We start from the raw sequence: 13,701 nt of genomic DNA on the forward strand, positions 1-13,701 counted from the left end.
CTCTAGATGAAAGCAGTGTTTGTGGGGGAGAAAACACAGTAAAAGTCACAGAACAAAGGAGGGTTTCCACCCAAACTACTTCATCACCCGTCAGGATGTCTTTGATCCTTGAAGTGCGGCGACCTGCCAAATCCAGCAGTAGCTGCTTCATCAATAACAGTCAGAGAGCACATCCATCCCGGGTCCTGTAAGCATCAGCGTGACCCAAGTAACAGGAAATAGCAGGTAATCTTCACCGACCTCAGTCACAGTATAGGAGGTGACTTTGCTTCCAATTGACAGTCCGGCATCAGAGGCACAGTTCGTAGTTGCAACACTGTCATCTCACACCTTCCAGCTCAGTTCCCAGCCTCAGAAACCCTCCCTGAGACCAACTTCAACCTCCAAGAGCAGAACTGCCAGAGAAAAATAATACAAGATAAATAAAAAATTCAACAAAAGTCTATGCCAACTTTGCTCACTCCAAAATGTCAAATGAATTTTCACTTCTCTGTGTTCTGTTAAGTTTCCACAGAGCTCTCTGCCATTCCTCTCGCTTCACAACCCAAACTCTGTAAAAAGAAGAAAAATATAATTAAGCAAGACGTTTCACAACCCAAACTGGCAGAAGTAATCAAGTAAGCTCACTTACTGTTTGAATCAATACATATTCTTATCTAGAAGATGTTCACTCTGCCTGTACCAAATATCTGCCACAAATTCAAAATCACTTCTCAACAAAACTTGTTAAAAAACTTAAATGTATTAATTCCAGCTAGAAACTTGTATAAAAACTGTGATTGTAAACGCAGTTGGTAAAATAACTCATGAGTTTTTGTTCAATTAGATTCAAAAGATCCTTGATTCTGTCCCACACTTCAAGACAATCAGTCCTATTTCCCTCAGTTTACATTAAAAATAAAACTATCACCGTTATCCTGACATTTTCAAAACAGCTTCTATTTCATTTAAAGATGTCAGAAGTTGCTCACATGTTATCTGAAATTTACAGCAGTTGTAACCCAAATTTTCCTCAAAAGTAACAATTTACACCCAAGTGTAACTCTATATAAATAAAATATCAGCAGTGATGCAGGAAATGTATCAATAATTTTAAATGAAAATAAACATGGCATAGATGTTGATTAAAGCTGTTCAATTTTAATTTAGTAAGAGTTTCTATATCACAACCACCATATTTTAGTCAAGCAGGAAGGCAATGTAAAGGCTCTTTACATGAAATAAATCCACAATTCACTATTGTGGAATGAAAGTCAAAATTATTGATTAACAAATTTATAATTTACCGTATCTATAAATCAACCAGGAATTAGGGTCCATTTCTCCTTCTCCCCCCTGTTGATATAATAAAATTATCATTTTGAAAACAATTTGGAATCTGTGTTACTGTTATAAGATAATTTGATGAAAAACCAAAATATTGTGAGATGTTCCACAAGTTCTTAAAATCTTACGTCTAGTATTCAAAATACACTGAGATGTTCTAAGTTTCTAAGTTCTGTCAGTAATATCTTTATAATAACCCCCTGTGTTTTTCTTATTTTCAAAACAAAAACGTAGAGGTGCAAATTTGAAGGACTTCCCCCCAATATGCTAAAATTTCAACAGGTCCAAATAGTGTCTATACAGCAAGGAATAGACACTACTTGCTGCGTCTATTCCTTGTGCCATATAAAGCAATAATTAGTTCAGTTAGTAAGTTAGTGTGTTAGTAAAAATACAAAAAGAAAACGCCCTCGTTGGATGAGACAGTCTCTTAATCACTAATTCTGTCTGCTATCAGCCAAGGCTAAATTCTGGTTGCTCCTGTTGTATTGTATTAATCCTCACATTGGTGTAAAATGACCAAATTATAAGAACCTCAATATAACCTTTCGACTTAGATTTGAATCAAAAACTGTCTCTGAGACAAGAACAGGCTAGAACCAACACAATGAATATTAATTCAAGCTGTTGCATAATTTCCAATTTAAATCATATAGCCGATCATATTACATTTACCAATAGTGTACCTTTCTGTTAAACACTCCGTAGTGACCAATTGAAATGAAATGTTGTGGGGATAAAATAAGAGAAAAACTTTGAATAGGCCATGATGAAAGATGAAGTCTGCTGAAGACCACAATTTCACAATTTTCATTAATGTTAACGTTGAAGCCATAATCAATTAGGCCAAAATACTAAAACTTCAACAAAGCAGATGTCACCTTGTTTGTTTTCAATTTTACTTGTAATATCTTAAGTAAAAAACCTTCCACCATACAAGCAGATGATTCCACTGTAAACCAGAATGTGATACGGAATAGAATATATGTAAGCATCACTTTAGAATCGTCTGTAAAGTAGTCAAAGTAAATTGATGAAACAAAACATTTACTGTCTCTACATAGTTTAAAATGAGAAAAAATGATCACACAGCTACTCACTAAAGTGACGTCATATTTACACAGCGCTTCCTAAAACCCATCAAAAACTCCTGACCTCCATTCACTCTCAATCACACTCAAGCAGACACTTTCACTCCCTATTGTAAGAAAATGCAGGATGTTGGGGGTTTTCTTGACCCTCAACTAACTCGCAAAAACAAGAACACAATCTTATTCTCAGTATTTTAAGGCATTGTCACATCCGTTGACCTATAATGTAACAAATATACCTCCCAAATCAAGTCTGCAGAGTCCAATAATTGCCACCTTAATCTCCATAAAGTAAGTAAAGTACAGTTAGGTGGTCTGTAGTTGTCAGGGTTTCTGACTCAAGTCAAACTGTCAGCCTTGTCCACACAAAATGTATTGACTGTGGGGGAGATTCTCCTACAAGAAACAAATTTGTCGCGGCCTTCTCGTTTCCAAAAAACAATATTCCAACAAAGGCCGTGGGTGTTAACAGGTGGTTTTTGATTTGAACGCACTTCCAACTTAATTTGTTTGAAAAAATATATTCTTTATTTCTTGTAAAAAATAGCGACAAAATAATTACCAAAAATGTCCCACAACTTAGTGAAAAAATGAAAGTAAACTTAATATGATGTTTCAAGTACAAAAAAGTGAAATGTGAAAGTGGTCAAAAAATCATTTACAAAAACCTCCCATCCACACACCAAACATTTGCCAAACAATCGCTCCACTCAGCACCCGGTCTGTTTTAATTACTCAAATTAATGGGAGGGTCTAACCAATTACCAACATAATCTAATCAATTCAAATATACAAATTAACTACATATTTTGGATCTAAACTTAAATAAATTCTAAACTCCACAAAATAGAAAACTAAATTAGTAGAAATTACAAGTTGCAAACATTACATAAATGGCCACCACAAAATTCATTCATTAGTCATCATGTCCTTATTAACTGTTTGGAAAACACTGTCATGTAGACAAACATTTTCCATATACGTGTCGTTTCTTTGTAAATGTGCTGATCAGTGAGGGTGTTCCATCCTGTGGGAGGAAACCTATGAATTGAACTGACTGTAAATGTCACATGATCATAGAAAATAAGCAATGGTATCAGTCCACTGCTCCGGCTTGGAGAGGTCACTGAAACAGTTTCTTGTCCCCTGCTGAGAAAGTAGAAACATTTGTAAATATGTTATTTTGCACATTACATTTCAACGTAAAACACAATTTCCAAAGAAATTTATATCAAAATCCAAGAATCCTAAAAAATCAAAATATAAAACTGGTCTGCAAATGTCAGCGTTAAAAGAACTCCTTCAGAACTCTCAAAATGCAAATGGAATGGTCACTCATTGCCCTGCTCTGGCAAATAGGGACCTGTAAGATCTGTAACTAAAGGGGAAGACAGAAAAAATCTATTTCCCACAAAAACCAGGCGTTCCAACAAGCCATGTACTAACAGAAATGCGGCAATATAACATCCAACAAAAATCATTTCATAATATTTCATAACATATTGTGATTCAACATCCACTAACACAGTGGTTCCCAAACTTTTTCTTCTGCGTCCCCCTATGGATTACAAATGGCTGTCTGGTTGAAACGACGTGTGTGATGGAGGGGAGGGGGGGGATCGACTTTTTTGGGGGGCAAAATGAAAGTACGTAGCTGAAAATAGACACCAACATCGGTAGCCTACAAGGTACTTGTTAAGCTTAAGGTTCTGTATTGATATTAGCTAGTCATCTTTTAGCTAACATTAGCTAGTCATCTTTTAGCTAACATTAGCTAGTCATCTTTTAGCTAACATTAGCTAGTCATCTTTTAGCTAACATTACCTGCATCCAACAGCTTTACTCAACTCAGTCGGTTAGTTTGGAGGGAAAAACTGTGAAAAGTTCTTTGCGTTTTGCTGGTTTGCTGCCGTGATTCTAACACAAACCTACGTAGCTCCGCCCAGCAGCAGCAGGTCTCCTTCACAGGTGGAAACCCAGCGCGAGCGTCGTAGCGCTCATGTTGCGTTTAAAGGCTGCTCGGAAAAACAGGTTGCAACATGTTAACAACGGATTAAACAGTTTTAACTGCTGATAAAAGTGACAGAGGACACAAATATGGGAAGTGTGGAAGCCTCTACTGTATCAAATTGACATAGGAATAACAGAGAGTTGGCCATTCTAAGGTAAAAGCCCAGCGCATACAGTGTTCATGTTTTGTTTTTTGTTTTTTTCATCCAGACAGCTTCCCGCGCCCCCTGCAATGACACAGTGCCCCCCTAGGGGGTGCACCCCACAGTTTGGGAACCTCTGCACTAACACAACGCAGACACAGACCTGACACACACACACAGGTTTCAGCGACAGGAAACCGCGCTGGCACCGATCACAAACCAACAATGCCGAATAAGCAACTCGCCAGACGCACACAGACAGACAAATAGCAGCACATGGTGGAACATACAACGACGGAAGACCAACATAGTACACATAAAAACAGATATAAATGGTGGAACCTCGACCCTGTGGAGACAGAAACGAAGTAACCCGCAGCAAAGCACACACACACACACACACACACACCCACGCACACACAACGTGTCGGCACCAACTCACAGCAGAAGGAGACACACAGACACAGAATGAGAGAGAGAGAGAGACCAGGCCGCCTCCCCAAACACAGCAAATAACCACAAACAGCAATCACAGCCAAATTAATCCACAGGAAGCAGAAAGAAGGTTAGAAAAACACAGAAAGTCACAAACAAAGAATACAAAGACAGTTTTCCCTACGGTCGCTAGCGACAAAGATCAGCTCTTTCTACCTCAAGTCAACTTCATCCAATGTTCGGGCACTAGTTGCCACGGGGAGGAGGTTACTCCCAATTTCGACTAAGTCCTGTTAAGCCCGGGAAAAAGGCTTAAGGGATGCACCTTATAATTTAAATGTCCTTTCCGAACCAGTCCTCCCGCGTGAAAGACTGGAAAGAGGCGATACCACCAGGTCCAAATTCACATTACAGCCATCCAAACACCTCAGTCCCTTCGGAGAGAATCCAACTCCAGGTGGATTCACACCTTTTCCTAAACTACGTACCAATACACAACCGAAAGCCTTTCTAAGGGCAGTAAATCCTTCGGGTATGCCAGCCCAGCGCAGAACACAAATTTCGTCAAACTTGTGGGGGGTATGCCAAAACCCAACTGCGGTACGAACAACTCTAATCTCAGATTCTTTTCTGTAATACCAAAAACCACAACAACTACACTTGTATCAGAAACCGCACAACCACTGAGATCAATCCGCCAGAAGCCAAGAAGGCCGTTCTTCTTCTTCTTCTTCTTTAGGTTTTACTAAAGTCCAAAGGGTTGGAGTCCCAGTTGACGGCGTCTCAACTAAAATTCTACAGCTTTTTATTTCTCTTTCTCACTGTTTATGTTTTAATGCTGTTTTTATTTTAATTATGTAAAGCACTTTGAAATGCCTTGCTGCTGAAATGTGCTATACAAATAAAATTTGATTGATTGATTGATTGATTCACTTTTGGGGTCTTTTGACCCATCAGTATAAATTTGCAAATAATCATTATATTTATTCTGCATTTGATTATAAAATTCTTGGCAAGTATCTAATGTGTTCCTTTTCCTAATATGTGTTAGTTTTCTGTCTACATTAATATATTTCCAAGTCCATGTAGGTCTCAAAGGCCACAATACAGTTGGACTAAATTGCTTATTATATACATTAAACATTTTTGCTGTATCATCCCCAACCCACCCAAAGCTATCAATTTGTTTCTTTCCTCTTTCCCAACACTCTCCTAATAATTTCTTAACCAGGTGATCTCCATTATGTCCTTTTAAACTTATCCAATAATTGACCATTAGCTGCTGCCTTCTAATGCATAATGGCATTTCTCCTGACTCTACTTGTAAGGCACATATTGGTGTTGATTTATCTCCCCTAAACAAATTCTCATTGCTCTGGCTTGAATAACATCTAACTTTTTAAACCTAGTTTTAGCTGCTGATCCATACACCACACTCCCGTAATCTATTCTTGATCTAATTAGAGACACATATATACTTTTAAGGGAATCAAAACTTGCACCCCATGTCAATCCTGCTAAACACATCATAATGTTTAAAACCTTTTTACTTTTCTCCATAATATGTTCTATATGATTTCCCCAAGTTAGTTTATCAAAAACTATTCCCAAAAACCGAAACCAGTCAACTTTTTCTAACTCTTTCCCATATAAATACAACTTTTTATCAACCCCTATTTTTTATTTGTGAAGATCATTACTTTTGTCTTTTCAATTGAAAATTTAAAGCCCCACTTTACTCCCCACTTACCCACTTTATCTATACCTTCCTGTAGTTTAACTTTTCCATAACCTTTTCCATAACGCTCCATCATCAGCAAAAAGTGACTTAAAAAGTGACTTACCAAAACTTTTACATAATTTCGAAACATGATCTCCTATTTTAACTTGAATATTTCTATCCCGTAAAAAATACCTATCTGATGTAATTTAATCATTAACCCTTCCCTCCATAACATATCATATGCTTTCTCCACATCAAAAAACACAGCAACAACAGTTTCCTTATTAATCTGAGCTTTTCTAATATCATCCTCTAAACATAAAATAGGATCCATTGTTCCTCTCCCTCTACGAAAACCACTCTGATAAGGAGCAATTAAATGTTTTGACTCCAAATATTGTGTCAATCTCTCATTCACCATCCTTTCCATCAGTTTACACAGATTAGATGTTAAAGCTATTGGTCTGTAATTTACAGGGTTACTCTGATCTTTCCCAGGTTTCTTGAATGGGATAACAATAGCTTCCTCCCCTCCTTCCAAATCTTATTGAATAAAATTAATAATTTATTTAAAACTTTCTCACTTACATGTCTTAACATAATATAACACACTTCATCTTTACCTGGAGCTTCTATCCAAAGCTCTTTTCAGCTCTCCAATAGAGAAAGGATAATTCATCAGATCATTATTATTCTCCTTTCTTCTTAAGATTCCATCATTTTCCTTTCTAGTTCTCTCCCTTCCCTCTATTTCATTATCTGATAAATTTTCCCCACTATGAATCCCCACATAAGTGCTTACTAACATATCAGCATTTTCCCTGTCAGTTAAAGCTACTATACCATTTTTTATTTAGTATAGGATAACTCCATTCCCTTCTAGCTCCTCCCATTTTTTGATCATCCCCCAAACATCCCCTAGTTTTGTACTACTGCCAATTGTGTCACAGAAACCTCTCCAGTATTCTCTTTTTGTGCTCCTTATTGTTCTCCTGACTTTTGCTTGTGACTTTTTATATTCAATTAAATGTTGAAAATTGTGAGACCTTTTAACCAATTTAAATGCTTTATTTCTTTAACTGCTTTCCTACACTCTTCATTCCACCATGGAACTAACTTTCTCCTATTTTTCCCTGATGTTTTTGGAATAGCCTCCTCTGCAGCAGCTAAAATACCCTGACTAATCACTCAGTTCATACTTTCAATACTCTGATCATTTTGAACATTTAAAATTTTTCTATCACATAGGTTATAAAATTCCTCCCAATTTGCTTTCTCAAATATCCACTTTCCTCCTATCATTTCAGTGCTATGCACCTGGCCCACCCTTATTTTGTTGATTATAATGTAGTGATCACTACAAAATGACTTGTTTTTAACTTGCCAATCACATAGTGGAGCTAAACAGCTAGAAACAAATGTCAAATCTAGTACAGATTCCTTACCTGAATTTATATCAATTCTTGTTTTCTTACCATTATTCAAGCAAACCAAATTATTACTATCTAGAAATTCATCTAAAATGTTCCCATTATAATCTTTTTTCCACTACCCCATAATGAGTGATGTGGATTAAAATCTCCACACCAAATAACATTTCCTTTCATATCTATCTCGTCACGTTTACTTAACTCAAGCTTTTTACAAGGATTGTAAAAATTAAGAACCAACAGTACCTTCTCTTCCACCCATATTTCAGTGGCAACATACTCCAAATCTCCTTTCCTTCCAATAATTTTATACGGAATACCTTCCTTAATCAGAGAAAGACACCCTCCCCCATTTCCTTCTTGTCTATCATAGCTAACTGCAATATATCCATTTACTTTGAAATCCAAAAAATGCTTCAGCCAAGTTTCCTGTAATTATATCAGGTTTTTCTTTTAATTCATAAATAAACTGTTTAAAATCTTGCCCATTCCATTGTAAGATTAAAATGATCCTTCTTGACTTGTTGGACTACACATTTCTCCCCTTATGTCCTCCACCGAATATTCTTTAAGTCTAAACTATGGCACGCTGCCTTCACTATAATCTGAAACCTTTCCGGTTTTGATTTCACATCCGATGTTGCATTTATAACTCCTGCAATAAAAGTTACCATTTTCTTTTTTTCCTCTTCAATTTTCTTTTCAAACATTTCCACAATTCTTGAGATTACTTGCTTTTCTCCTGTTAGAGATTTCCCATTTTGTTTTTCTTTTCCAACCACTTTACACGCTTCTGCACATGTCACTTTCTGTGTAACTTTTGTTTTCTGTATCGTTGATTGTCGTTTCATTACTTCGCAACCCCAAAAAGCGACACTATGCTCTCCTCCACAACTACAACACTTTGGTTTAACTCCAACTCCACATTTTCCATATTCATGGTCTCCAGAACAACGGGCACATCTCCTTTTTCCTTTACACATTTTTGCAACATGGCCAAATTCCTGACAGTTGAAGCACCTCACTGGTTTGGGCACAAATTCCCTGACACTAAATCTTATCAAACCAAAGAAAACCTCCCTTGGCATTTCCTTTGTTTCAAATTCAAACAACACAGTTTCTGTTTCACTCTTCTCTGTACCCCTTGTCATTCTTCGTGCTCCTTTTACTTCCTTGTTTCTTTCTTTCAGATTCTCAACTAAGTCCTTCATGTTAACACTGTTGTTGCGCAACACCTCCCCCCCTTCTCTCTCTCTACTTCCCCTTCTGAGAGGAGGGAGATGTTGCTCTCCAGCTCTCCGTCTAACGGGTCCGAGAAGCCTCTAACTCCGGAGTATTACTACAGATGAGAATATAGAGGACATTCTGTTTAAGCTGGGTGCGAGAAAGACTAGCCTGGTTTCTGACGACCTCCATCCAGATGTCCCTCCTTTTTCACCCTGTGAATTAGCCAGATCGAGCAGCCCACAATCAGCTAGTTTCACAGAGCACACCTGTTAACGGTCGCTCTTTCTCTTTATTACAACTTGCACTTGTTACTGAACCAGGTTGGTTTTAGTGACTCAGGCGAGTCCCAAGGGTGTTGTTTTAGTTTTGGCTAAAAGCAACCTATAAAACATTTTCCACTTTCTCCTCCCAGAATCAAACTTCATAGCTATTTTACAACCATCAAAGAACTTTAAGGTGACTCATTAACTGAATGTCCACAACATCTTTTAGATTTTCTTAATGCTAATTATTTTTATTAGTAAGGTAATTTTGCAAGGGTCAGTACAGCTTAAATCAGTAGCAGAAATAATCAAACAAGTAAAATCAATAATCTAGCCTATCTTTCCCTAACGCTGACACTGAGAACTAAAAAAGGGAAACTTTGAGAGAGACGGACGGAGTTTGGCATCTTGAACCCCAGAACTGGCCTGATGATGAAAAAGGTGTTGCAGCAGCAGGAGGCTCCCAGTACAGGAAGAGTACAGAGTCAGAGCGGCAGATCTCGGGCCTCAGGGTGACTTCCTCATGCGCGTAGCGGTCCTCTCCTTCTTGTCTTGCAGCTCTGTAGCTCCTTTCTCCTCGTCTCACGATCTTTCTGGTCTAAGGAGATGTAGACGAGCTGGTCTCATGGAAGGAACACACCAGTTTTTCCTCTTTGTCTTTGTTCTTTGGGGTCTGAACCCAGCTGGTGAGAAAAGTGCAATTTGAAGCCACATGTTGCAGGGCTGATGCTCTCCTATCAGTTCCTCTTTCCCCCTGACTTTTCACCTACCATCTACCTCCAACACATAATCAGTGACCTTTAGTTACAGTTACACACTTTTACCATTTCAAGTTCAATGTTAAAATCACATTTACAACCTTTTAGTTTCTCTGATTTAGCATTCATTCATAATTTTATAACTATTACTTATTAGTTACTCTTATTATAATCATGATGTGAGTTATTACAGACATTTCTGAAAAGAAACCAAGAATAATCCATTATTCCAATTATTTGACACCATGTTACAGTTACTTCTTTCACCTTTAAGTACTTCCATAAGTTTAAGAGTAAGTGTAAATATTCTTATAATCAAACCAACATCAACCACTGGTTAAACCAATATTAATTATTGTTTTAATCATAAGTTATCATTATTAATTTAAGTATTTTACTCTGGGTTTTATCCAATTACTCCAAATGTTTAGATTTTATTCTTTAAACCTTTAATGCCCAAAATGAGCAATCTGAACTATTTTTATTCACTGCAGGCTGGAAACTTCCTCTTTCTTCAGGAAACCTGCTCTTCCTGTTCCATGACTCTCTTTCTGTCAGACTATGGTTTTTTATGATTAAATAGAAAGAAGTATAATTAAAGCAAAGTTGGCAGGACACAATAACAACACACACAACCAGATTAATTTTATTACCGTCTGACTCTACTGTTGGGTCTTGATGTCACCTGTGTAATCAGTTTTAAAGATAACTTTATTCATTGTTATTATTAAACTAAAATCTCCAGCATGGGGAAGTGGGCTGAGCTCGACTTTTCTCGACAACACTCAATGGAGCTCCTGTTATAATTCCTTTGCTTTCATTGTTTCTTTTTTCACCCACTTTAACAACTGCTCTGACTTTGACTTTACACACCCATCCAATCTTTTTTGCCTTTTCAACCTGACTTTCAGAATTACATCCAATCAAAAGATTTCCGTCTCTCAGTATCTTAGCATGTTTAATTTCCCCAACGTGTGTTTTAAGTGCTTTTGTTAGCTTAAGTGGATCAATCTTCTTGACTCCTTCTCCTTCATCAAATCTTATTATAATATTCAGGTTTTGTCTTTTTGGTGCTTCTGTTCCTTTCTCAATTCCTTCATTATCGGATTCTTCAGTGCTTTTCTCATTTCCTTTTTTCCTCTTTCTTTCAACAGCTCGCTGCTTCTTTCCACCCTTTCTCACCAATTCCCACTCTTTATCTTCATTACGACCACTCCTTCCTTCCTCATCACTACAATCCATAGTATTACCGTCACTTCTTTCTAAATCCAACGTCATCATGTTCCGATTTAAGTCACATTTATCACCAAAGTTCAGTTCCACAACTTTCTGTCTTCGTCAAATGCCTCTTCCTCCTTTCAGCGGTCCACTCACTACACTCGACCCACGGCTCGCACCACCACTTTGCTCACATTTTCCTACTGGCTTTCCCAAGAAGGCGGAGCAACAGACAGAAAAATAAAAGTCCAAACTACCTGCGCCGGCACCTCGGACCAACGCAAGTCAATAAAGTTCCAGCCCATACATGCGGAAACCCAAAGAACCGACAAAGCCCCCAAATTGTTAAATTAGAGGAATAAAATGTTAAACCTCTTTGCTTGTTATTTTCCTCTAGTGTCCCAAATTCAGGGCTCTGCATGTATAAAATGGAAACCACTCAGACAACAACCAGTCACCATTCAACTTCAGACATATCTAGGGTTTTATTCAGACAATTAAATGCATAGAAAAACAGATCAGCATCACACCCAAACCATCAAGAAGTCCAAACCATAAAACAGACATTACCTGAGAAAAGTAGAAAAATGAACAAAATACAAAAATAAGAGACAAAGCAAAGGCGCCTTTGGGAACTGCTCGTGCGGCTGCAGACAAAGCAATTCGATTTGCTTCTGTGAAGTGGAGACTTTTATTAAGAGGTGTATTCCTAATTTTAATATATGCATTGAAGGTGTGTCCTCTTTCTAAACCTCTAAGCAGTTTCAAATTACCTAGATAGGATGGTGTAAATGCTTTTGTCACCTTCTTTGAGACCTATTCAAGAAACAAAGATGAACAGAGAGAAAGAGCAAAGAACTGAATTTATTTCTTCTCTCATCACAGATTTGGTGCCTGTAAGCTCCTAAAGGATGAATGTGAAGTTTTGGCCTCAGCTCTGAAGTCCAACCCAGATCTGACTGAACTGGAAATAAGTGAGATCAACATAGATGGAGGTGGAGACTCTGATATGAAGAATCTGTCTGAGATCCTGGAGACTTCAGTCAGTAAAGTGAAGAAACTGAGGTTTGTTTTCTCTATTTATACAATAAAACCATTTATTGATACTTTAATCCTTAGATTAATTAATGTTAATATTTTTCTTTTAAAACAACCTGTCTAAATGTCAGAATAAAATCTTAAACCTTTTACTTTACAAATTAACTATATTCTTATTTATAGCTTTGAGATTATTGAACTTTCAGTTTTTAAAATGTTTCTGACTGATGAACAAAATGAGTAAAATAATTCAAATGAAGTTAATTAACGATGGAGATGTTTCAGTTTGGTTGGTAAAGATTCAGATTGTTTTATTTCTGATTCTCATCTTTACATCCAGAATGAAATGTTTTCCTCCAGTCGAGCCACAAACACTGACCAGTTCAAATCATCATTAATGAAACATCTAAGAAGTGACTGATTGTAGAAAAGCAAATCTAGATGAACTGAATGACAGTGAGGTTTGCAGCAGCAGCAGGTTCCTCACTTTGTCCTGAAGCTGTGGTTCTGTTGGGCCGGGTCAGAGAGGAACCGTCCTCTTCAGTCTGACAGCTGTCAGTCGGTTGGAGCCTCGTCTCTGTGATGAAGCTTCATCAGGTCACGTCTCCTTAGGAAATAATGGCCTCCATTGGCTTTCAGCAGCTTTAAGAAGAACCCAAGGCCATTCATGAATAAACTGAGTGGTTCTGATCCGGTTACCAAGTCGGGTCTCCAGCTGGTGATCAGAACCAGCAGCCAAACCCTTCAGTCTATGTAGGTTATTGTTCTATGAGCAGCAGCCTGATGAGCTGAGCTGTTATAGAGCAACGAATGAAGGAGAGAATCTGAGCGTTTCAACCAGCAAACACTGAACACATGAAGAAGAAACACACAGCTTCTCTTTAAATCACAATTTATTAACACAACAGCCCAACTTTACAGTTAAATTACTGGATCAATAAAGTCTGATGGTCACTAAACTGGGAACTTTAAAACCACAAACAATCAGCAAAAACAGAATAAATCTCAATCAGGATGCTGTGTGTGAGAGGCTATGCTA

The 13,701-nt window shown here is 37.5% G+C and overlaps 1 protein-coding gene across 1 annotated transcript in view; it reads left to right on the forward strand.

Annotated features, from left to right (window-relative positions):
* Positions 1–13,701, forward strand: part of LOC148160600 (ribonuclease inhibitor-like) — an 89,211-nt gene that overhangs the window by 33,057 nt on the left and 42,453 nt on the right. Inside the window, exon 6 of the mRNA XM_088003995.1 lies at positions 12,510–12,689. Within this exon, the coding sequence (XP_087860121.1) occupies positions 12,510–12,689 (180 nt within the window). The remainder of the gene's footprint in view (positions 1–12,509; positions 12,690–13,701) is intronic.

The sequence above is a fragment of the Poecilia mexicana genome, unplaced genomic scaffold, assembly GCF_051168715.1.
Source record: "Poecilia mexicana isolate PSO_F unplaced genomic scaffold, ASM5116871v1 scaffold_2, whole genome shotgun sequence".
Taxonomy (NCBI): Eukaryota; Metazoa; Chordata; class Actinopteri; order Cyprinodontiformes; family Poeciliidae; genus Poecilia; species Poecilia mexicana.